General features: G+C 42.5%; 1 protein-coding gene across 11 annotated transcripts in view; it reads right to left on the bottom strand.

Annotated features, from left to right (window-relative positions):
* LOC125291559 (low-density lipoprotein receptor-related protein 1B-like) overlaps nucleotides 1-23,381 on the bottom strand; it is a 344,912-nt gene that overhangs the window by 123,121 nt on the left and 198,410 nt on the right. For all 11 annotated transcript variants that reach the window (XR_007193020.1, XM_048238358.1, XM_048238347.1 and 8 more), the window contains 5 exons: nucleotides 17,044-17,271; nucleotides 14,656-14,830; nucleotides 14,042-14,136; nucleotides 11,562-11,711; nucleotides 2,859-2,999 (listed from right to left, as the gene is read on the bottom strand). Coding sequence is in view for 10 of the 11 variants with exons in the window: in XM_048238358.1 (XP_048094315.1) it covers nucleotides 2,859-2,999; nucleotides 11,562-11,711; nucleotides 14,042-14,136; nucleotides 14,656-14,830; nucleotides 17,044-17,271 (789 nt within the window). In the remaining variant the exon portion in view is untranslated. The remainder of the gene's footprint in view (nucleotides 1-2,858; nucleotides 3,000-11,561; nucleotides 11,712-14,041; nucleotides 14,137-14,655; nucleotides 14,831-17,043; nucleotides 17,272-23,381) is intronic.

Here is a 23,381-nt window from a genome sequence, read left to right as displayed (position 1 = left end):
ATACTTCACACACGTGCTTTTAATTTCACAGACTACAACTACCAAGCTGTAATCAAAGCACATCGATTCCCCTCTCACACCCTGCACGCACTTAAAACAAAATAAACAGGCGCCTCAGTCTCACGCATGTATAGGCAAAACTGTATCAGACCGGGTTAACGTTGGTAAATCCCGTGTAACGTTGGTAAATCTTCCATTGCACAGAATGATTTTGTAGCACGTGCAATAAATGACAGTCGAAAGATACAAACAGTGCTGCTATACATTTGCTTGGTATAACCGCATTTATAGTTTTCTACAAATGCAATAAATCAAATGCCTCCATCACTCAACCAACGCTAACGGTAACATTACCTAGGTCCTTATTGATATTACAAGATTAACGCATTACCTGCAGTAAAACCAAGCATGTCCGATAAACATCCTGAGATTTATTTCGGCTTCAAGAAGAAATGGGAATTACACTTCATGTGAACATCGTCCCTATCCTTATTAGATGTTAAGCTCGCGGTAAATTACAGTCCTTGTATAGCGTCCCATTGTTTTTTTCCAACCCACTTTTAACTTCCAACAAAATTACGTCTCACTGCAACGATGCGCCATCTAGTGGACAAACGATAAACGACCAATACTGAAAATGCAGCCATGATGATGATGATGAATATTTATTTTGGCTTTCTTTTAATCCTACTGATTTTCATTTTTACCGGGGCAAATCACAAATGAGTGATTATGAGCCAGGTTGATGTGGGCCCTTGAGACCAACATACCATAAAAGATTCACAGAGAACTGTGTCTGCCCTACCCTCCTTTCGGGGGTCCAGTCCAGCGGGGGCTGCAGATGAAAACGAAAAAATGACGGTTCCATGCTATCCATGTGGGGTACATGCCCACCAAGTTTTGTGTACCCAGGTCTTTCAGTGTCCCAGGAATCCTTGTTGGTGTACGTCACTAAATGTACACATAAATTATTTTATTGTAAGGCCCCCCATGAACGAAAGTACACAAAACTTGGCATGCATTCAGAGGGTGTCATAATGATCCTACACTTTTAATTTCGTGCAGTTTTGACCTTGTCAGCCAGAGATATTGAGATGAAAACACCTAATTTTTGCTTTTAATTTTTAACTAGGTGGCGCTATACATGAAATAAGTGGTAATGGGATGGGTTGACATGCCCCCTTAAGACCAACATACAAAAAAAAGGTGGACCCCCTAGGCCCTATGGTTCTCGAGATATTCACAGAAAACTGTCTCCGGCCACCTACAGGCCAGTTGGTGTATAGTAATATAAATTAATTTATTGTGTGGCCCCCATGAACAAAATTCCACGAAACTTGGCGTGCATTCAGAAGGTGTCAAAATGATCCTACACTTCCAATTTCGTGCAGTTTTGACTATGTTAGGTCACAGATACCTACAATTACAACACCTCATTTTTACTTTTTTGTGTTTAACTAGGTGGCGCTATACATGAAATTAGTGGTTATGGAATGGGTTGACATGGCCCCTTGAGATCAACATACAAAAAAGGTGGTCCTCCTAAAACTTACGGTTCTCGAGATATTCACAGAAAACTGTGTCTGCCCTACCCTCCTTTTGGGGTGCAGTCCAGCGTGGGGGCTACAGATCAAAACGAAAAACGATGGTTCCATGCTATCCATATGGGGTTACATGCCCACCAAGTTTTGTCTACCCCGGTCTTTCAGTGTCCCGGAATCATTGGCGGAAATTTGGACATCGCGAAAAAAAAAAAAAAAAAAAAAATCTGACCTACCTATATGACCGCCCGCTTAAGCTGCCGGGCGGTCATAATAATACAGTAAGCTTAACATAAAGGGGCAAACAAACACAGCAAGCAAACAGAAAACACCCAACAATGAGACTCATCAGAGAAAGCCTAATAATCCCATTCTGACATCATCCATAAAGCCTATTTCATTAATAAAAATCACTGTGATATGGAAAAAAAAAACAGTGGGAAGGTTGGTGCGCCGGATGGCTTCCTCCTCCGGTCTACCCAAGGGTACAGCTTATCAGCATTGTTCAGCCTGTACCGTGGTGACAGTAATGAGATCGGACTGCATTATGAATGGAGAGGCTAATTGCTATGAGAGCATTGGGATGGGGGCGAAGTTGGGAGATTTACATCTGGGCCTCCTTAATAGCCATCCCTTACTCCAGCAGACACTTTAAAGGGATCCAGAGCCATGCGGATAATGGATAGGCCATTACCTTGAATTATTTGGCGAATAACTCAACAAAAATGCAAAAGCCAATCACCTCATAAATCTGCTAACTGAATTCAGTTCTTTTTTCAGAGTTAAGAGAAAGTAGATACTCACAAACTTTTATTTGCAAAATTCTAGCATGCGAGTTGACGTTTTTACAGTGTAAAGTAAAACTGGCTGTTTTAATACAGCCTTGTTACACCATAAGTGATTAATTCTGAAGTTTATCTATAATTGCACTTTAAACTTAACTTTAATCGACAGTAAGTGTTGATCATAACCCCTTGTTCATCTGATCCAAGACATCCAATTAAAATAATATTGTACTCTTAAATAAATTAACGATTAAGGTCGTAGTGCCCAAAGGCCCTTAGAGACTAGGGTTTTTTTAGGTCTGCTAGTGGTATGTTAAGCATTATGCAGCATATGTATAATTATACAACAACATATATACCATGAGAAGGATGCCAGGGAAATGCACAAACACGTTAATTAGTGAGAGTTAATTAGTGAATAATAATAATAACATTTTGTCACTTCAATGTGTGGGGGAAGATGCAGGATGTCCAGTTCAGGGGTATAGGAGATGGTTAGAGAGGCGCTGATTCTGCTCCAAAGCCCGCTTACCTTTCTGACCGTCTCGGTCGTACACCTTCATGTGGACAACGCCGCTGGTCTTGTTCCTCAGCACGACCATGTTGCGCCCGTCTCTCTTGGCAACGGTGCCAAGCTGGCCCAAGTCATCGTCTGCCCACCACAGTCTGCCACCTGAGGAGCAGAGAAAAGCAGTGGCGGCCATTTTAACAGCTTCCTGTGTTGGCCAGTATAGCACATCCAAATCAGCAGGGATTTCAATGCTCCTGCTCATCTGTCCACACGCCGCTGAATAAATATGGCTTAGTTAGTTAACATTCTGCTAACTAATATGTGTGCTACTGCCTTGCAAATCCTCACTCTGGACCCACATCTAACAACCCCACCGGACGCCTAAATCCTCAAGCCTAGACGGAACAATTAGGAAATGGTGTATTATCATCCAAATATGGATTTAGTTATCATTCTATTTATCGTGTGCAGTACTTTCAAATTACTTTGCAGAATCTATCTCCCCTCTCTCTCTCTCTCTCTCTCTCTCTCTCTATGGAAGGCACTTCACACAATAGGCCTTGTCCAGTCCTCAGCACTTAGTGATGAAAATGTTGTTTCTCATACAAAAGCCCTAATTAGGTGTGACCCTCCCGAGCACTGCTAATCATATCAGCGAGACCGCCATCAACTCAACCCACTGCTTTTTAAAAACATCTTTAATTAAAAGCTCTCCCACCTCCACAGATTACAAAAGAACTGACAGGTTGGAATACAGAGAATGTCAGATGGGGGGGGGAAACAGAAGAGGGGGAAATAGAATGTGTGTGTGTGGTGTGTGTGTGTGTGTGTGTGTGTGTGTGTGTGTGTGTGTGTGTGTGTGTGTGTGTGTGTGTGTGTGTGCATGCCTGCGTGTGCGGACTGTGCGCACACACACACACACACACACACACACACACACACACACACACACACATTAACACACACACACAAACTAACACACACACACACACACACACACACACACACACACACAAACACTGGTCTTTCAATCCATTATCTCTATTCATTACATTACATTACATTACATTACATTACATTACATTTGGCTGACACAATTTTAACCAAAGCGACTACGTAATAAGATGGTTAACAGTTTAAGCTTTTCAAAGCAATTTTCTCAACAATTCTAGGACAATTTTATAAAAAAAGGTCTAGTACAATACAAATAAGTGCATCAGTGAGTGCTGTTTTTTAAACAATCAAGAGTCAGTTCTAGTCAGGTAGTAAGAGCTAGGATCAGCAAGACTAGTTGTAAGTAGTGCTATGCTATCCCTCTCCTGTTCTTTTTTGTTCCCTTGCTTGTGGTTTCTCTGTCTCTTCTGTTCCCTGTATTTCTCTCTATCTCTTTTGCTCACTCACTGTCACAATCCCGTCTCCCTCTCCTCCTCTCCCTCTCTTCCTCCTCTTTCTCTCAAGTATAGAAAGAAGATTAGTCATAAGGCTGTGCTGTGCTGTGCTGTGCTGTGCTGTGCTGTGTTGTGCTGTGCTGTGCTGTGCCGTGCTGTGTTGTGCTGTGTTGTGTTGTGTTGTGTTGTGTTGTGCTGTGCTGTGCTGTAATATGTTGGGCAGTGCTGTATTTTGTTCTGTGTTGTGCTGTGGTGGACAGTGTTGTGCTGTGCTGTGCTGTGGTGGCCTGGCTGCAAGAGCCACTGTGGGCCTCAGAACCACCCCCTGGCCCTATGCCAGGTCCGCTGCTAGCAGTGTGTAACGGGGGAAGGAGATGGAGGGTGGGAGAGGAAGAGAGTAAAGAAAATAGAAAAGGATAGAGAGTAGTTTCTGTGTTTATATGCATGAGGGAAGGCATGGCTGTAGGGCTGTTTACCTGGGAAGGAGGTTCAGGGAGGAGAGTTAATGTGGCCCAGGAGTGCTGAAATGATTGGGTTTGGAGGGCAGCAACAGACAGTATGGAGAAAAAAACAAACATGGAGGACACTCAATGCATACTCAGTGTCTCTATCCCACTGAAAAGAGAACCACCTTTTCAGTACTAATTGTATTGTACTCCCACTGAAAAGAGAACCACCCTGTATTTTTGGTGAACAAAAAACAATCCTTCAATGTCACAAGTCTCAAGTCTCGGTCACAAAGTGACTACTGGCAGAAAATCTGTTTTATATTCCCACCAATATGATCATGTGTAACAGTAGATATTTATTTTAAAAGGTTACGACACAAACCCATCTCAAACCCATATTTATTTCTGGCTTAATACAGAAATGGATTGTGGCTATGTAGAGAGAAAATATAACTTCCAAGGACCTGGACTTTCAATGGTAGATTGACAAGCGTTGGCACTTCCTGAAGCCTACAGAAAGAGTCCCATCAGCCTGCAAATAGCAATCCACTCTGTGTCACCACGACGCTGGACCTGAGGTGACCCGCCCATGCTCAGCAAAGGTGCTGTCAATGTTAATTTGGAACCGTGGGTGTCAGCGGACCCACGGCCGGGCGCTAATCATACGCAATTTCCACCTGAGCTGTTGATTTGATTACCGGAGAGTCTGTAGCCCGGAGTGGGGTTGGTGGGGAATGAGTGGGGGGGTGGGGTGGTGGTGGCTTTTATGACCCCCCACACCTCCACACACACCTCCACACACACACACACACACACACACACACACGCACACACACACACACACACTCATTCACGCAACCTCTCAAATGCTAGAGAGGCCTCTCCCAGAAGGCTGGTCAACCCCATTAACACGTTGCGGCAAGGGGGCGGCTGTGTGGATTGGCCTCGTGTCTGTGAAATTGCTTCAATTTCCGCAATCTCAATGCTCCTCAATTACCCCACGATGGAGGGGGTTCTTGGGGGGTGAGTTGGGTGTGGGTGGGGGATCTTGATGGAAACCCGTCATGGTCTTGACTTCTTCCTCTGATGCTTGCAGTGACTGCTCTCTCTCTCTCTCTCTCTCTCTCTCTCTCATTCTCTCTCTCTCTCTCTCTCTCTCTCTCTCTCTCCATCTCCTCCAGTCCACTGCCACCTACCACACTGCAATTGATTTCTCCCATGATATATTTTCCCCTGCTTTAAACATCTCGCCAGCAGTGATAAGCGCTTCCTCTTCCTTTAAACTCCAGCCGCAAATGGGTGGTTCAAATTACGGACCCTACCAGGGCTCCCCATCAGATAGCAGTTTGATCCTCATGGAGAGTGAGGAGGGAGTGGGCGCCGCCCCTCTGATAACCCCCCTACCCAACACACACACACACACACACACACACACACACACACACACACACACACACACACACACACACACACACACACACACACACACACACACACCTCCGTGTACACACACCCGCCGGCTCACCTTGGATAAATCCCCTCATCAAAGTTCCGCTTCACTGGGAAGCTGATGGCTAGATACAGGTCAAAGCCCAGCGCCGATCTCAATCTCATTCAATCCATGCCGTGCGCCGAGCACCGGGCACCGGATGACCCCGCCGAACGTGGTGCAAATGGCTAATCGATTAAGCCAATAAGCACCACCGCGTCTTCCAAGACGGTTTTACTTGGGTTCAATTTTATTTGATTGACTTCTTCCTCTCAAGGTGCGCCCCCCACACACGTGGCTTGCCAAACTCCAGTGCAATGACGACCACGGAATCCCCTGACCCCTCTCTGTGATTTCTTTACGATTTCTGCCATTTGCATCATGTTTAACCTCATAGAATCTAAAGAGAGAGAAAAAAAAAAAACAGTCTGGTGCTGTTCAACCACTTGAACCATTTTCTGTCATGCAAAAGTATAAAGCAAGGACACTGTTGCGTCAGACTGTGCAGAGCTTGCATGAGAGATGGCACTAATCTATACAGTAATGACTCCTCGAACGGATCCTGGGTAATGAGATTCTTTTGAACTCCGCAGGAGGTAGTGCAACAGTGTGGGCTGTGCCTCCGTAAAAACAGCGACCCGGCAAGCGGTAGGAAATGGCCTTTTTCTTTCTGAGACCGCGAGCGAGTGAGCAAGTGAGAGCGAGAGTGTAATCGAGTAAGCACTGCACACTGCAGCTTTGGAGGAGTACCACTCCTCTCCCCATCCGCATGTATGTCCATCATCGCCGCGGCGACTACCCCACCCCATGCTTTGATATATTATTCCACATTTCTGATTCGGTTTGCAGTTATATGTCACCAAGATTAACACTTTCATCTTTGCGTTCACTTTTTTCCCCTCTTGATGAGTCATTTGCATGTGTGTCTGATGTTTCTTCATAGAAGGACACCTGCGGAGATATCTGCTTTGTTTACCCCTCCGCTCACGGCTCAAGCCAACGTGTGGCTCACATCACAACACAATGGGCTCGTCTTCAAAACCCACCGCGCTTATTAAATGTCACTTTCACTACCTACTGCCTGAAACGTACCAAGATATTAAAGCGGGGGAAATCTGATAGGACTCCCAGCAGAAATGACGGAGAGGCAACATCTAGATGTTTCTGTCTTACTGTCAACAATGAGAAAATGTCTCTTCGTCCTCATCTTCAACAGATCTAAGACATCCTTCATCTAGTATTCTCCCAAGCACAAATAATGAAATCATTTTGAAAAGGTAAGTCTGGTGCTGAAACTCTTATTTAGATGCCACTAAAACAATATTCTTATAGGCTGTGCACAGAGCTTCCAAATAAAGTCTGCATGTGTACAGTATTACTATACTGTATACTACTGTATATAGTTGGCTACATGATTTTACTTTGCCTACATACTGTATAAGTGTGCTAATAAGCTACATGGTTTTATTTGGAAGCTCAATACATTGAGATGAATTCTCCAAAATGTATTATCCTTTCATTCATTCATTTTCAAGAATAGCAGATGTTGCACATATGTGGAAAAGACTACAGTGTAAACGATACTGAGCTACTGTAACTGCTATACAGAGCAGTCCTCTACAAGTCAAGCAATGCACTAAAGAGAGAGACAGAGAGAGAGAGAGAGAGAGAGAGAGAGAGAGAGAGAGAGAGAGAGAGAGAGAGAGTCAAACCACAGGAAATCTAAACTAATTCTTCTACATGTACTCGCAGAGGCCATTAGCACCAAGGCTCTTAGGTTGAACCGCTGGATGACAGGGGAACTGTGATGGCTCCCCCAGAAAATAGTTTGTTTGTTTATGTATTTATTTATTTATATATGTATTAGGGATGTAACGATTACCGGTATAATGGTAAACCGCGACCAAATTGTTGACGATAATAATTACCGTTTTTATTTCAAACATCATGATTATCACTGTTGATTACCACAGTGTGGAAACCGTGTGTTTAATCCTTCCCAGCTTCATCCGAGCCTGCTTTTGACATACAATACACTACGATTCGGATTAGGCTACACCTGATTTTAAAAGGCGGAATTTTTTCACCGCAAAATGTGCACTGTATCACAGTAGCCACTCTGCGTCTTTTTATGTTCGCGTCCACATTAAATCCATTCCACTCACGCTATCAGGAGAATACAGTAGCCTAATGTTATATTTTGAACGCTTACTTTGGTCTCACTCATTGCATCCAAATAACAGAAATAGCAAACTCCAAGTTATGGCAGGGTAAGTTAAGCTATAAGCACATAGCCAATTAAACATGAAGAAAAAAGTGAACGGGACACTTTTTGAAACTATTTCAGCTTGTGTAGGCCTATCAGTGCTTTCTGAACATATTGAACACATATTGAATACCGTGATAATACCGAAAACCGTGTTTTTGGTAATAATTTTGGTCACTATAACCATGAGGTTAAATTTTTTATACCGTTACATCCCTAATATGTATTTATTTATGTAATAAATGCATTTGAAGAAGCAGGCAGATCTGTACCAGTGCCAGAGTCAGGGCAATGCAATGTAATGCAAACGCCCCCCAAACTGACACCAGGTCTGGCTACATTCAGGTCCGGCTGCTAGTCACCGCTTACAGAAGAGTCCCAGAGGTGGCATCCATCAAAACACTCGACTAGACGCGCATACTTAAAGCTAAAGCTGAGAGCAGCCTCAGGGATGCTCGTGAAACGTGTTGCAGCACAGCTGCTGGAATACCAAACATCGACCGGAGTGGTAGCGATCGGCTCTGGCGAGCATGTCGCAGACGGAACGCGACGGCGACGGAGATGGACACAGCGGAATCTGGGGGTTAGTCAGGCAAACCGATGGAATGAGGTCAGTCAGATGATTCTGTAGAGCAACAGAGGCATGATTGACAACCTGCCTCCTGAAATGTTTCACTTTCTAATGACTCCTCCAAGATACGTTTCATCTTTTCAAACAACTTGACATAAAATATTCTCTGTAAACACAGTTTCAAAGAGAGCCCTCATCGCCATGACAAATGAATGAAGGTCTGTCTGTTAAGACTTCCCTTTCCATTGTCCACAAAAAACCTCAACTATTACACAACAGAGTATTTTGTAAAGTATCTTAAAATATATATTTCAAACTGACAATCTAGTATTTGCTTATCGGTGCTTAATGTCCTCACAACCATGCAACTGAGGCTTTTAAGAGATTACTTCAGGCAATTGAAGCAGCTAGTTAAAGAACTCCAATAGAGCTATGGCACAATAATAAACTAATTAGGCATTTCTTGATTGATGTGTCTTTATTTAAGGACAGGCTAATTGGTGTTTTTCTCTGCATGACTAGTTAGCAAAATATCCATGTTTGTGGGAGTCAGAGCTACAGTATGGGAACACTAAGTCAAGCTGCAAAATAACAGCGAGAAATGAGAACACATACTCCTAGTTGTGAAAACAAAAGACTTATTCTGACAGCCCAGCTCCTAACTCCTCTTAGACAGACTTCTACATCAAAACAAAAAATCTGTTTGTCTTGCCTTCCTCTTGCCTTAAACCACCTAACAAGAATGTGGTTGCAATAGTACATGCCTGAATCTCTAAATACTATATTTCCACTGTGGTTCATCCACATACAGATCTCTGCAATCAAACACTCCGAATTCTTAAATCACATAATGCTATGTGGCGTGAGATGTAATTAAATTTTTAGTTTTTTTTAAACAAGAAAAAAAAAAACAGATGCTCTCTATCATAATAGCTGTCTTCAGAGACAAGATGGTCTTCATTATCTGCCTCCATCTGCTCCAAAAATCAATCATATTAACTTATCCGGCTTGTTCTTGCCAAGACATACATTTCAGCATCCTAAGAGGCCTACATTTACTTTCCCATCCAGGTCGCCTCGCTCACTAGCGAGATGTTCCCAGTTGAGTCGGCCGAATGAAGAATAATTACATCTTTAGTCTGTTTACTGAGCCGTTTGGAGCAGTTTTACTGTGGAAACTTTCTCACTTTGGAACTCCTCTGCAAGCCTTGCCAGAAATTATATCCATCAACCATCCTTGCTTATCAATTATCGTTGATGTTATGACTATGAACAGTCACTAGGGCTAACTGCAGTTGCCAACATTATAATTCTCTGTGCAAAACATTAAATTAAATCCAATTTCAGAGGAATCAGTTGGCGAATATCAGTTGGCGAATATATAAACACCATTTAGGGCTAAGACAGTACACAGTTAATCATAAACTGTATAAAAAGTGTCACAATCCTACCCTATCAACAACGTTACATAGTTCTAACTCAAAACATTCCGGGAACGTATTGGCAACATCAGAGATTTACAGTAAATCTCACTATTATAAGTGTAGCATCAGAATAAGTTTGAATCTGGAATTTTTAGGTAAAAGACGTTTGGGGCAGCCGTGGCCTACTGGTTAGCGTTTCAGACTTGCCGGTTTGAACCCCGACCAGTATGAATGGCTGAAGTGCCCTTGAGCAAAGCACCTAACCCCTCACTGCTCCCTGAGCGCTGCTGTGGTAGCAGGCAGCTCACAGTGTTGGGATTAGTGTGTGTGCTTCACCTCACTGTGTGTTCACTGTGTGCTGAGTGTGTTAATTCACTAATTCACAGATTGGGATAAATGCTGAGACCAAATTTCCCTCACGGGATCAAAAGAGTATATATACTAATACTTATATTTGTGCATTGTGCTCCTTAAAAAATAAATAGATAAATAAAACAATGGTTGTTTAATCGACTCAGGCGCGTGTTATTTCACACATGGAGAGAGTGTCCTGGTGGTGCCCGGCTGTGTCATGTCCGGGGTCGTGGCTGAGGCCGTGCGCTCAGAGGGATTTCACACATGACAACACCCCTTGAGCTGTCATCGAGCGGAGTGGAGCGGAGCGGAGATTAGGGCAGAGCTGTCCTTTGGGTGGACAGGACAGTGCGAGCGCTCGTCTACTCACTCATGACAGGTCAGTACAGAGGCCTTGTGTGTGTGTGTGTGTGTGTGTGTGTGTGTGTGTGTGTGTGTGTGTGTGTGTGTGTGTGTATGTGTGTATGTGTGTGTGTGTGTGTGTGTGTGTTTCTGTGTGTGTGTGTTTGTGTGTGTGTGTGTGTGTGTGTGTGTGTGTGTAAATATGTCCATCTGGCTCACCAGAAAAGCTCTGAAACCTTACCAGTATGTCCAGACACACAAAGTACACAAAGTACACATAGCAGTACAGCAGTGCTCTGCAACCTGCTCGAGCAGTACAATGAGAGATTGCTACAGAGAGGAAGGGGGGGAGTGTGAAAGGGATGAGGGGACAGAGACAGGAGATAGAAAAGAGACGTGGAGGGAGAGTCAGTAATACACAGCGAGAACATATCCACTTACCCATGACGGCCAGCGCCGTGGCTTTGGTCAGCTCCCTCTTCATGGTTTCCATGACTTCAAATCCACTGCCGTCCAGGCTGCACCTGTTGATGGTCCCATTGGCCGAGCTTATCCAGTAGAGTTTACTGGCCGAGAAGTCTATAGAGAGACCTGGGGAGGAGAAGAGATAGAGAGAGAAGGATGAGGAAATGAGAGATAGAAAGATAGAGGGAGAGAGCAGGGGATGAAGAGAAAAGAGATAGAGAGAATGAGTGGGGGCATGGGGGTGATAGAATGATAGAGGAGGGAAAGAGAGAGTAAGAATGGGGAGATGAGGGCAAAGGAGAGATGGAGGGATGATGCAGGGTTAGAAAAGAGAAATTAAGACGGAGGAGGAAATGAAAGAGGGAGGGGGGAGTGAGAGACAGAGACAGTGAAAGAGGAGGGATAAAGAGAGAACAAGAGTGGAGAGATGGGAAAGAAGGGCAGAGACAAGATGGACGAATGATAGAGGGTCAGCAAAGAGAAATAAAGACAGAAAGCGAGGGGAGATGGAGTGAGGAAGTAAAAAACAGAAACAGGGAAAGAGGGAGTGAGCAGGAGAGAGAAAGAGAGAGAGAGAGGGAGGGGGGTGGAGGTTGAGTAGGGTTGAGACATTCTGACTTTTACCATATAGCTCTTGGCTCCACTATGTGCTTTCCTGGCCTGACTAGCACACATAAAACGGTACAGTTACAGTTATTGACAAACATGTACGAGTAAACATCCTCTGTCAGCACTATTATGGTGGTACATTAAGAGGCCACGCAATCTGTCAATCTCTGTAGTGTGCGTGTGTGTCTGTGTCTGTGTGTGTGTGTGTACATACAGGACATATGCACTGTGTGTGTGTGCGCGTGTGTCTATGTGCACTTCTGTACAGGACGTATGCAGTGTGTGTGTGTGTGTGTGTGTGTGTGTAGAGTCTCAAATGTTGCTGCATCAAACGACTCCCTGCTGCTTAAGAATCTGTGTGACCTCCGTTTGACATCGTAAATCACTCGACCAAAAAGTGACTCCATCTAAAGGCGCTCTGGAGAAGCGGACTCAGGGCTGGACTGCTGACAGTCCGGCAGTATTGATGATGACAAGCCGCCGTGTCAAAGGATATTTCAATTGTGCTCAGAGACACTACAGTCTCCATCAGCAAAGAATGGAGTTATTTACAACACGTCTGGTCCACACACACACACACACACACACACACACACACACACACACACACACACACACACACACACACACACACACCGCGAGACAGCACACACAGTATATACTGTCTGTTCTGCCCAGTTCAGTGCCAAAGGGAAAAGAAAAATGGGTGGTTTATCATTCTAATTATACCCAGGGTTAGGTGGCTGGGAGGCAATCTCTCTCTCTCTTTCTCTCTCTCTCTCTCTCTCTTTCTCTCTCTCTCTCTCTCTCTCTTTCTCTCTCTCTTTCTCTCTTCCTCTTTCTCTCTGCTTCGACCTTGGCCTTAAATGACAGGGAGGACCTATATGACTGAGGCTGCTTGTGGTGGGAAGGAGAGAGACATACCTGAACACAGACAGAGAGACACACAGACACACACACACAGACAGACACACACACACACAATTGCATCGTACAACTTTTTTAGTATAACCCATGAGGCAATAAAAAATATCAACAAAACTAAACTTAAGCCAGATGGCAAAAATATTTCAATTCAGTGACTGACAAAAACGTTTATCTTTCGTCAATGGCTATGTTTTATTTATGTTTTATTTACACCACATGTCAGCCTTCTGTTGTAAACAACAGCTAACAAATGTTGTGCCTGTGGTGTCTTGTGTCATTACTGTTTAAAAGTGTCTTTGGATATAACTGAGTCAGAAGTGAGAACAGAGACACAGGGACATCAAGTCAAATCTGTCCCTTTTATCTCAGAGCCTACGGTGGCCCTGGATGGACAAAATTATCACTCGCTCACTCTCATAGCTACAGGATATAGTCACAGGTACAGGCACAAAGGGTTCACAGAAAGGACATTGCAGAGTTAGGTACACACACACATACAGATGCACACAAACACACGTACACAGGCATTTTCTCTAAAGCAGTCTCTCAGGTCAATATGCACTATGAAAAATACAAAGTGTGTGTGTGTGTGTGTGTGTGTGTGTGTGTGTGTGTGTGTGTGTGTGTGTGTGTGTGTGTGTGTGTGAGTGTGTGTGTGCCTCTGTGTGCTTTCAACTGACAATTTGTAAGAGAAGGTTAGACTGCACTACAAACACATAAACAGGGAAATGGAAGATGGAACATTGTTTAGATCTTTCAAAAATAGTCTAAATACGAAAATACAAACACTGCATGGCCACGCTACCTTTGGCTCTACCATCAAATGCTCTTACATAACAGACAAACAATATACAAATAAAAAAGTACAAATAATCAAATAAATAAACAGGACAGAGAAATAGATGAGGCGAAACATTTACCAACTGGGTCCCTCTGATTCTGATGAAGCACCTTCCTGTTGCTGCCGTCCATGTTGGCCAGGTTTATGGTGCTCCCATCTGTCCAGTAGATTTTGCTGCAGAGAAAGAGAGAGAGAGAGAGAGAGAGAGAGAGAGAGAGAGATGAGAAGGGGACAGAGGAGGGACACACACGGGCGTCTGAGTAACGCCGTCATTTCCAATCGTGTGTAGCCCTGCATTCGTAGCCTTGGGTTATCATGAGCTCTCTTTCATCTGGCTTTAGGACCTGGGGGTAGTGGGGCGGTAGGGCTTCGAACCCAAGACATTTGGGATCACAGCTGGGGACCTATGAGATGATAAACCTCCTCTCTGAATGCAATGCCAATGAACTAGGCTCATTGGTACGGCATGTTGAAGACATACCGAAGCACAGTGATGGCTTTTTAAATTGAACCCAGTAAGGCTATGGAGTCTGTGTCGGTTAAAGGTTACATCAATACAAAGATATATTTATCACATAGTGACATTCCATAGAGTTTTTGGTCCCCCAAAGTCCCTGTGTGCATGCACACCATTTAGAGACACCAAAACAAGGCAATATGACAATATGATCATTAGCTGGTGGACTGGCCTACCCTTTGGTGGGATGCACAGCGAGACAGCGTGGCTTGTCAATGCCGTGGATGACGGTGGCTTTTAACGAGCCGTCCAGACGGGCCACATTGATCTGGGTCTCGTCGTTCTCCGAGCTCAGCCAATACATGTTCCTAGACAGCCAGTCCAACGCCAAGCCACGGCAGTTCACTATGTCTAGGGAGAAAGGGATAGAGGAGGAGGGGTGGAGGGGAGGAAGAGAGAGAGAGAGATATGGAAAAGGGAAAAAAAGACATAAAGAGAGGTATAAACACAAAGACACACAACGAGAAAAAATGCACATAAGTGTAAGAGAGGCAGGAGAGGAAGAGAAAGAGAGTGTGATGGCAAGTTATAGAGAAAGATAGAAAGCACATGCACACACACACACAGAGAGAGAGAGAGAGAGAGAGAGAGGGAGAGAGAGAGAGATGGAGAGAAGGAGAGTTATAGAGAAAGAAAGAACACACACAGAGAGAGAGAGAGGGAGAATGAGAGAGGGAGAATGGGAGAGGGAGAAACTACAGACAGAGAATGCTACAGAGAAAAGAATAGTGAGAGAAGAAGCAGATGTGTCCCCCTCCGTGTGTGGAGAATGTGTGGTGTAGTGCTGGCACCAATGACTTATTGGGGTTGCTGAACTCTCCACAGAAACAGCTGCTCCAGCGGAAGAGAAGGAGGAAGGACTCCACTGTGCATATTAAACAGCTCACGACTACTGCTACTGCTCCTCTATCATGGTGATGACGACTTCTTCTTCTTCTTCTTCTTCTTCTTCTTCTTCTTCTGTTTTCCCCCCTCCCCTCCTACTGCAGTGCATTCCTGTTAGCCCTAACCGCTCTCTGAGGAGACCAACTAATGAACTATGGGAGTCTGAATCTACTTGCTGGAGATGGACATGCACATCATTGGAGGCTTCCCGCTGGTGAGTGATTGACTAAAGCTTCCCTGACCTTGACCTTGACCTTGACCTTGACCTTGTCTCACATTGCTGGGTCTTCCATCGTGTTCTTTTTCATTTTTTTCCTTTTTTTGTGTTGGCCATTACCTTGTGGACAGCACCTGGAGTTCAGCCTGCATGATTATCAGTAATACAAATCTCCCCCTGCATTCTGTATCGGCTCTGACCAAGACAGATAACATGACCTACCAAGCGAGGGGAAACTAAGGCACTGTGAGAACATTTCCTGAAAATGAAAATAGGGAGTTGTTGACACCTGTAAACAGTGCAGATTTGTTGCCGACGTTTCTGCCATGGTGGCATGGTGGGTGTTCACGTCCAGCATATAGCGTATGAGGCATGTCCAGCAAACAACATGTGTATCGATATTTATTATTCTCTCCTGCTCCTGCAGCTTGAGCATGGAACAGACAAAAACTACACTGAACAAACTAACTTTTATATTCTGCTCAGTTTTGAGAAAAATTTTTTTATTTTTTAGAGCGATACGTTTTGGCCTTATTTTACGATGCTGTTTTCTAAGCAGAGAGGATATTTTGTTTCCGTTTTTGACGAGAGAAGAACACCAGAGCCTGTTTTGTGTTTCTATTTTACCAAAGGAATAAATGTGAGAACACCCCCACCCCTCCGTTTTGTGTCAGTCTCATCACCACCTCACCATCTATCACACGACTATTTACTAAACAAAAAACACCCTATGCACAGCCACTAATCAGGTGCAGGTTGGTGACTGGACCATGAATGAAAATCAAGACTAGCCACCACTCTCAATAAACCATCAGCAGTGTGAGGTGGTTTGTCTTGATTTTCAAACATCTCCATTTAGTAGATGCATTTATCCCAAAGGGATTCACATGATGGAGTGCAGATGTACTTTACGTGTGGTCCCTGGGTTCTCCTGACCTTCGCGTGGTCAACACTTATCTCCTTCATCCTACCTCGAGAAGTGCAAAATGAGCCCAAATCATCCCTAACTGTCTGAAATATCCCAGTGCCTAGTGATGGTCAGGATTGATATGAAGTGTCGTTATGGTTATCCTTGTAGTAACAGCCACCTTATGAGACAGACTGATATGCACAGCATTCTGATTGGCCAAGTCACCACGAGAGAATGACTTTCTGACACATGCCAAAGGAACAGTCATTTTGAGGATAAATGGACTGAAAGTGTCCTCTCTCTCTCGTTTTGAGGAGGGAACCGACAAGTGGTCTAGAGATCTTTGTATTTGGCACCATGAGCAGCAATCTCTCTGCAAGAACCCTTCCAGGCTACCTATCTTGACAGTCGCCTCTGAAAAGCCTTCACTTGGGCATCTCCAGAAATAACACTCCTCAGCTTACAGAAGGACACACATAGTGAGAAATCCCCGAGGGCTGGAGTCGGTGTGATTGGTGTTGGGACAGGTACTCTGTGTGTGTCAAGCCCTACCTCCAGAGATAACAGTCTCCAGCACGGTTCCGTTGATGAAAGCCCGCTTGATGGTCTGGGTCTTGACGTCGGCCCAATAGATCCGCTCCTCTTGGGCGTCGTAGTCCACCACTGTCACGTCGTCGATGTCGGGGACTGTCAGGGCGGTCATGATGTTCAGGTAAGGGTTCTCGAGGTCCACGCCACGGATCTCTGTTCGTCTCACGTACAGAAGGAACTTCTTCAGTGCTATGGGGTGGCGAAGGAGTCAAAGGGAGACACGGATGGGTTACTATAACTGTCACAACACAAATCTCAGTTAAGGTTACTGCAGTCTGCCCTATAGGGGCAAAATGTATAGAGAACATAACATCATCTACTGAGAGTATTATTGTGTTCAAGGTTAAAACTTAAATGTATTAATCCACAAATCTATACTTGGCCTGTTTTGTTAGATCTATTCAATGACTCATTGGACCATTGGATTAATTTGAATTGATTAAATAACTGAGTCATAATCCATATCAGTTACCATAGGAGTGAACCTGATGAAGCATTGGCGAAACGTGTCGTTCATTAAAAAATAATAAACCAGCAAAGAAAATCCCCCAGTGTGCGGTGATCCTTCACTTTCCTTTTAAACCATCAGTTCCCATTTACATTAACCAGTTTTCTGGTTAGTTTTCACAGTTACCAAGTCTGCATACAACACACACACACACACACACACACACACACATATAAATATTTGATTTATCTTTATTCAATCAACAACACTATGACAAGCTCATTTGGTCTGCACGGTATCACATATAAATCCTGGATACCACATGCCAGACTCTCTCTCTCTCTCTCTGAGCGGAAGTGAGTGCGTGTGCAGAGTGTGAGCGTGACTGAAGGCCGATTCTGGCTTGAGTGAGTGCCCTTTACATTCTAACTTTTCTATCTTTTTGTTTGTTTAAATATTTATTTGTTCGATAGTATTGTTTGTTAATTGAGTTGAGAGTCTGCTGCCAGCATTAAGCTGGGTAGTATGGCAACTCCTAAATCAAAACTTGATTGTTTAACCAGACGGCATGGCGTTAAAGTGGTGTCTAGTGTTAGTGTGGAAGCGTGTAGTTTAGCGGTGGGTAAAATTGTTGGATACGATAATGTATTGTCGGCATCTAGAATGAACAATGCGATCGTTCTTTTTTTGAGTACAATCGAAAAAGCCTATGAAGTTGTTCAATCTGGAATTGAAATTGATGGTTGGCTTGCCCCTGTTCTTCCACTTAGTAGCCCATCTAAGAAAATCACATTGTCTAACGTGCCACCGTTCTTAAAAGATGAGGTGTTAATCAGAGAACTTTCGGCATGGCAAAGTGGTGTCTCAAGTTAAGAAAAATACCTGTGGGATGCAAGTCAACTTTGTTGAGCCATATGGTGTCTTTTAGACGCCAGGTGCATATGTTTCTGAAACAGGACTGTGATTTTAGCGCAGTGTTCAAGTTTAATGTTGATGGCTATGATTACACTGTTTATGCAACATCAGACTCAATGAAATGTTTTGGTTGTGGTGGACATGGACATTTGGTTCGTGCTTGCCCAAACAAAAAAGATAATGTTAAGGAACAAACTGATACACCTGCAAATGATTCTGAAATTGGTGAGGAAACTGAGCCATCTGACCCGCCCACTATTACGGCTGGTGGTGCAGAGTCTGTGTCTGTAGTGGTAGAATTACATGTGCCGACACGGATTTATCAAACGTGGTTGAGAAAGAGAATGTGACCAAAAAGTGACCGAATCGAGCGAAGCCGCTGAAATAAAAAAAAAACAGCGGAGTCTGAAATAATTTTGGCTGCGCTCAAGACAAGCCGATGTGATCATGGATGAGGGCAGTTCTTGTGAACCTGCAGGGGTTACGGAGACTGTAGAGTTGGTTAATGAGAGAGCTGGTACACAAGCAGAGGAGGCTGGCTGTGAAACGGTCCGAGAGGAAAATGTTTTCAAAATTCCCAAAAATAAAACGAAAGAAATTCTCTAGTAATAAAGCTACAAAACAATTGAAAAAAGACATTGATGTTGAGCTACCAACTACAGATAATGACCATGAGAGTGATGGTTACTCCACTGATTCTAGTTTGTCAAGTTCACAATCACAAGAGCTTTCTCAACCGTTAGTTGTCGTGTACTCCACTCAGGAGATAAGCCATTTTTTACAGACTACCAAATTTGTGCGTAATGTCAAGGTTGAGGATTATTTTTCCAATATACAACAGTTCATTGATGATGCCAAATATCTAATGAGGACAAATGAGGACGGAGGTTTTACTGACCAAGAGATGTTTCATTGGTTAAGATTGTGCACAAGTTGAAAAAAGGAGAACCGATTGAAATGATGGTGATACTCAGTAAAATATGTATGTTTATTTTCTTTGTCTTTTTTTCTGGTTACTTTCTTTTTTTTGAAATGGGCTAAGTTAGAGTCGCTACTTTGAATTTGAATGGGGCCAGAGACGGGAGGAAAAGAGCAGAATTTTATGAATTAAGCAGACAGAAAAATATTGATGTTTTCCTTGTTCAAGAGACACATAGCTTACTTAACTAATTAAGTTGATTGGGTGAAGGAGTGGGATGGGCGTGCCATACTCAGTCACAATACGTCCTTAAGTGGAGGTGTTGCTATCCTCTTTTCAAAGTCGTTTCTTCCATATTCTTATGATGTGGAAGAGGTGGTTAAAGGAAGACTATTGAAAGTAAAAGCAGTTTTTGAAAATTATGTTTTTGTTTTCATTTGTGTTTATGCTCCTACCTTAGCTGCAGAGAGGATGTGTTTTTTGGATAAGCTTGGTGATGTTCTTGGTGCATGTAATAGTACTGATTTTCTTTTTCTGGGTGGTGATTTTAATTGTACTGCTGATATTTTAGATAGAAATCATGTAGAACCTCATGTAGCCTCTCGCAAGCGTCTTATTGAGTTAATTGAAGCATATGAATTGATTGACATATGGAGATCTTTTCACAAAAAACAAAGGCAATATAGTTGGTCTCATTGTCGTGATAATTATTTATCAATGGCAAGACTTGACCAAATGTACTGTTTTAAGCATTTTTTTTAGTGCTTTTCGATGTTCCTATATCAGTCCTGTTGGTTTTTCTGACCATTGCATGGCATGTTGTGTACTTATAAAATCTGCGGTTAAACCCAAAAAAAGTGCGTGATGGCATTTTAATAAGATGTTGTTGGACGATCAAACTTTTAGAGAAGCTTTTGCTGTTTTTTGGGAGAGTTTTAAGTTGGAGAAGCCTTTTTTTCCCTCTTTGCAACAATGGTGGGATGTAGCAAAAATTCAAATTAAACATGTATGTCAAAAATATACTTTCAATGTCAGTAGAGACCTAGCTAGATCCATGAAAACTTTAGAAAAGGAGATTGTGGATTTGCAAAATGTGGTTGATAACAAAGGAAATTCAGAACAAATAGAATTACTTAAAAGTAAAAAAGTGGAATTGGCTGATTTTTGGGGAAAAAACACAGGGCGCTTTGATCCGCTCAAGAATACAAAATGTATCTGTAATGGATGTTCCGTCTAAGTATTTCTTTAATTTAGAGAAGAAAAATGGAAGAAAAAAGTTAATTCATGCTGTGCGCTCAGAAACAGGAACATTGTTGACTAAGCCAAATGAAATAAGACAACGAGTAAGGAGTTTTTACTCAGAACTTTTTAAAAGTGAATTGGTTGGAAATCAGGAGATTGAACGTGGTTTCCTTCATGACTTGCCAACGCTTTCAAAGGCTTCAGCAAAGATGCTGGATGGAGCTTTATCACTGAAAGAACTCTATACAGCCCTGATGGGTATGGAAAATGGACGTGCTCCTGGCATTGATGGACTGCCAGTTGAGTTTTACAGGCTTTTGGTCAGTATTGGGGAAAGATCTCCATGAAGTGCTGAATGACAGTATAGAGAAAGGAATCCTTCCTCTGAGCTGTCGAAGGGCTGTGTTGACACTGTTACCAAAAAAAAAGTGACTTGACCGACTTGAAGCATTGGCCCAGTGTCTCTCCTGTGCATTGATGTTAAAATGTTTTCCAAAGCACTAGCAACTAGATTGAGAGAAGTGATGGAACAAATAATACATGTTGATCAAACCTACTGTATTCCTGAAAGGTCAATTTTTTGACAATATTTTCCTTGTTCGAGATGCAATTGAAGTTTCTAGTAAGTTAAAAAAAAAAATTTTGGATTTGTTTTCATGGATCAGGAAAAAGCTTTTGACAGAGTTGAGCATAAGTATTTATGGGGGTGTTAGAGGCTTTTGATTCAATTCGGGTTTTATTAATTTAATTAAGGTGCTCTATAATGACATTGAGAGTATAGTGAAAGTTAATGGTGGTTTGTGTCCCCCTTTTAAAGCACTAAGAGGTGTAAGACAAGGTTGTTCATTGTCTGGAATGCTCTATTCCATGGCAATAGAACCTTTGCTTCACAAATTAAGGTGTAAAATGACTGACTTTTTCTCTGTCCAATTGTGAAAAGGTTTTTGTTTATCAGCATATGCCGATGATTTGGTTGTAGTAGTCAATGATCAAAATGATGTTGATACCTTAAATGATGTTGTGAAGGATTTTGGAGTGATATCATCTGCAAAAGTCAACTGGAAAAAAAGTGATGCTTTTCAGATAGGTAATTGGGTAGATGGACCAGCCAAACTCCCAGAAGGGTTAAATTGAAAAAATTAAATTAAAAAAATGGACATGGCTACTACCTCAGATGTCATATAGGGGACGCTGTCTGGTTATCAATAATCTAGTGGCATCCTTTTTGTGGCATCGGCTGGCTGTTTTAGATCCACCATCAGGTCTTTTAATGAAGATCCAGTCAACCCTAATAGATTTCTTCTGGGATAAGTTGCATTGGATCCCTTAGAGTGTTTTGTATTTACCAAAAGAAGAAGGTGGCCAGGGTTTAATCCATTTGCCCAGTAGAGCAGCTGCTTTTAGGCTTCAGTTCATTCAGAGGTTTCTTACTGGGCCAGAAGATCTTGTTTGGAGGTCTGTGGCTTGTGAAATCATGCATAATGTGAGTGGTTTGGGTTTAGACAAATCTTTGTTTTTCCTGGATCCTCATGCAATACATTGTATTGATTTACCTGTTTTTTATAAAGGACTTTTAAAGATCTGGGGTTTATTTAATGTTAGCCGAATGGAAGAGACTGGTTCTTTGCATTGGCTCCTAGAGGAGCCTCTAATCTATGGATCAAGACTGGACATTTCAAAGAATGTAATGCCTGGATTGAACAGTTATTTATGCAGTACTGGACTTACACGCTTATGTCATTTGGTGGATGTATCAGGCTCTCTTATGGACAGTGCCACACTGGCTGTAACGCATGGGAGTGAGGTCCTTATGTATGGTGGATAAGATCTTGCATTGCTGGAGAACAGAACTAACATCACGTGGAGCAAAATGATAAAGAATTATGTTGATGGCGTTTTGATTCCTGATAGAGAAGACCCTTTTCCTGAATTGTCACTTACACGAAATTAAATGATTGTAAAGGTATTTTTTTTGCCCCCTCCAAAAAAGAAATAGATTTCAGCCCGAAGTCAATGGTAAATGTCTTTACAAGACTTGTGTTAAAGTGATAAATAAAGAAAGGCTAGATGGAAAGGTTGACACGCCTTGGCGTTCTACTTTTGGTTTAGTAAGTAATGTTCAACCAGAGTGGAAATCTCTATACAAACCACCATTAACTAAAAGAGCTGGGGACTTACAATGGAGGTTACTGCATGGTATTTTGGCAGTTAACTCTTTTATTTCTGTTTTAAATCAAAATGTAAGCCATGAATGTCCTTTTTTTTTTGGAGAGAGAGACTGTTTTTCATGCCTACTCAAATTGTTTCAGACTGCCACCTTTGTTTAAGTTGTTGGCAAAGCTATTAGTGTGTTTTGGAGAGTTTTTCTCTATTCAGACCTTCATATTGGGGTTTAAATATGTTCAGAAAGAACGTTGCAAGTGTGAAATGATTAATTATATCTTTGGGAATGCTAAGAGAAGAGAAGAAGTAGGAAGAATAAGATTGAAAAAGACTCTGACCATGATGTAATTGACATTTTTATTCGCCTGGTGAAATCAAGAGTAAAATTAGAATTTGACTTTTATGAAACAAAAGGTGATTTTAATTCTTTTGAAGAAGAATGGTGCCAAGGTGGAGCAATATGCTCATTGGTCGATAATGAATTATTTTTTTCAGGTTATTTTCTTTGATTTTCAGTTTTTCTAAAAAAAGTGATGGTTTTATGGTAATGTGATCGTGTGTTTTGTAATAAAGAGCTGTTAAAATTCAAAAATATTCTCTCTCTCTCTCTCT

This window comes from Alosa alosa, chromosome 3, assembly GCF_017589495.1.
Source record: "Alosa alosa isolate M-15738 ecotype Scorff River chromosome 3, AALO_Geno_1.1, whole genome shotgun sequence".
Lineage (NCBI taxonomy): Eukaryota > Metazoa > Chordata > Actinopteri > Clupeiformes > Clupeidae > Alosa > Alosa alosa.
Note: the sequence above shows the minus strand (reverse complement) of the source record. Positions and strands in the feature narration are given on the sequence as shown.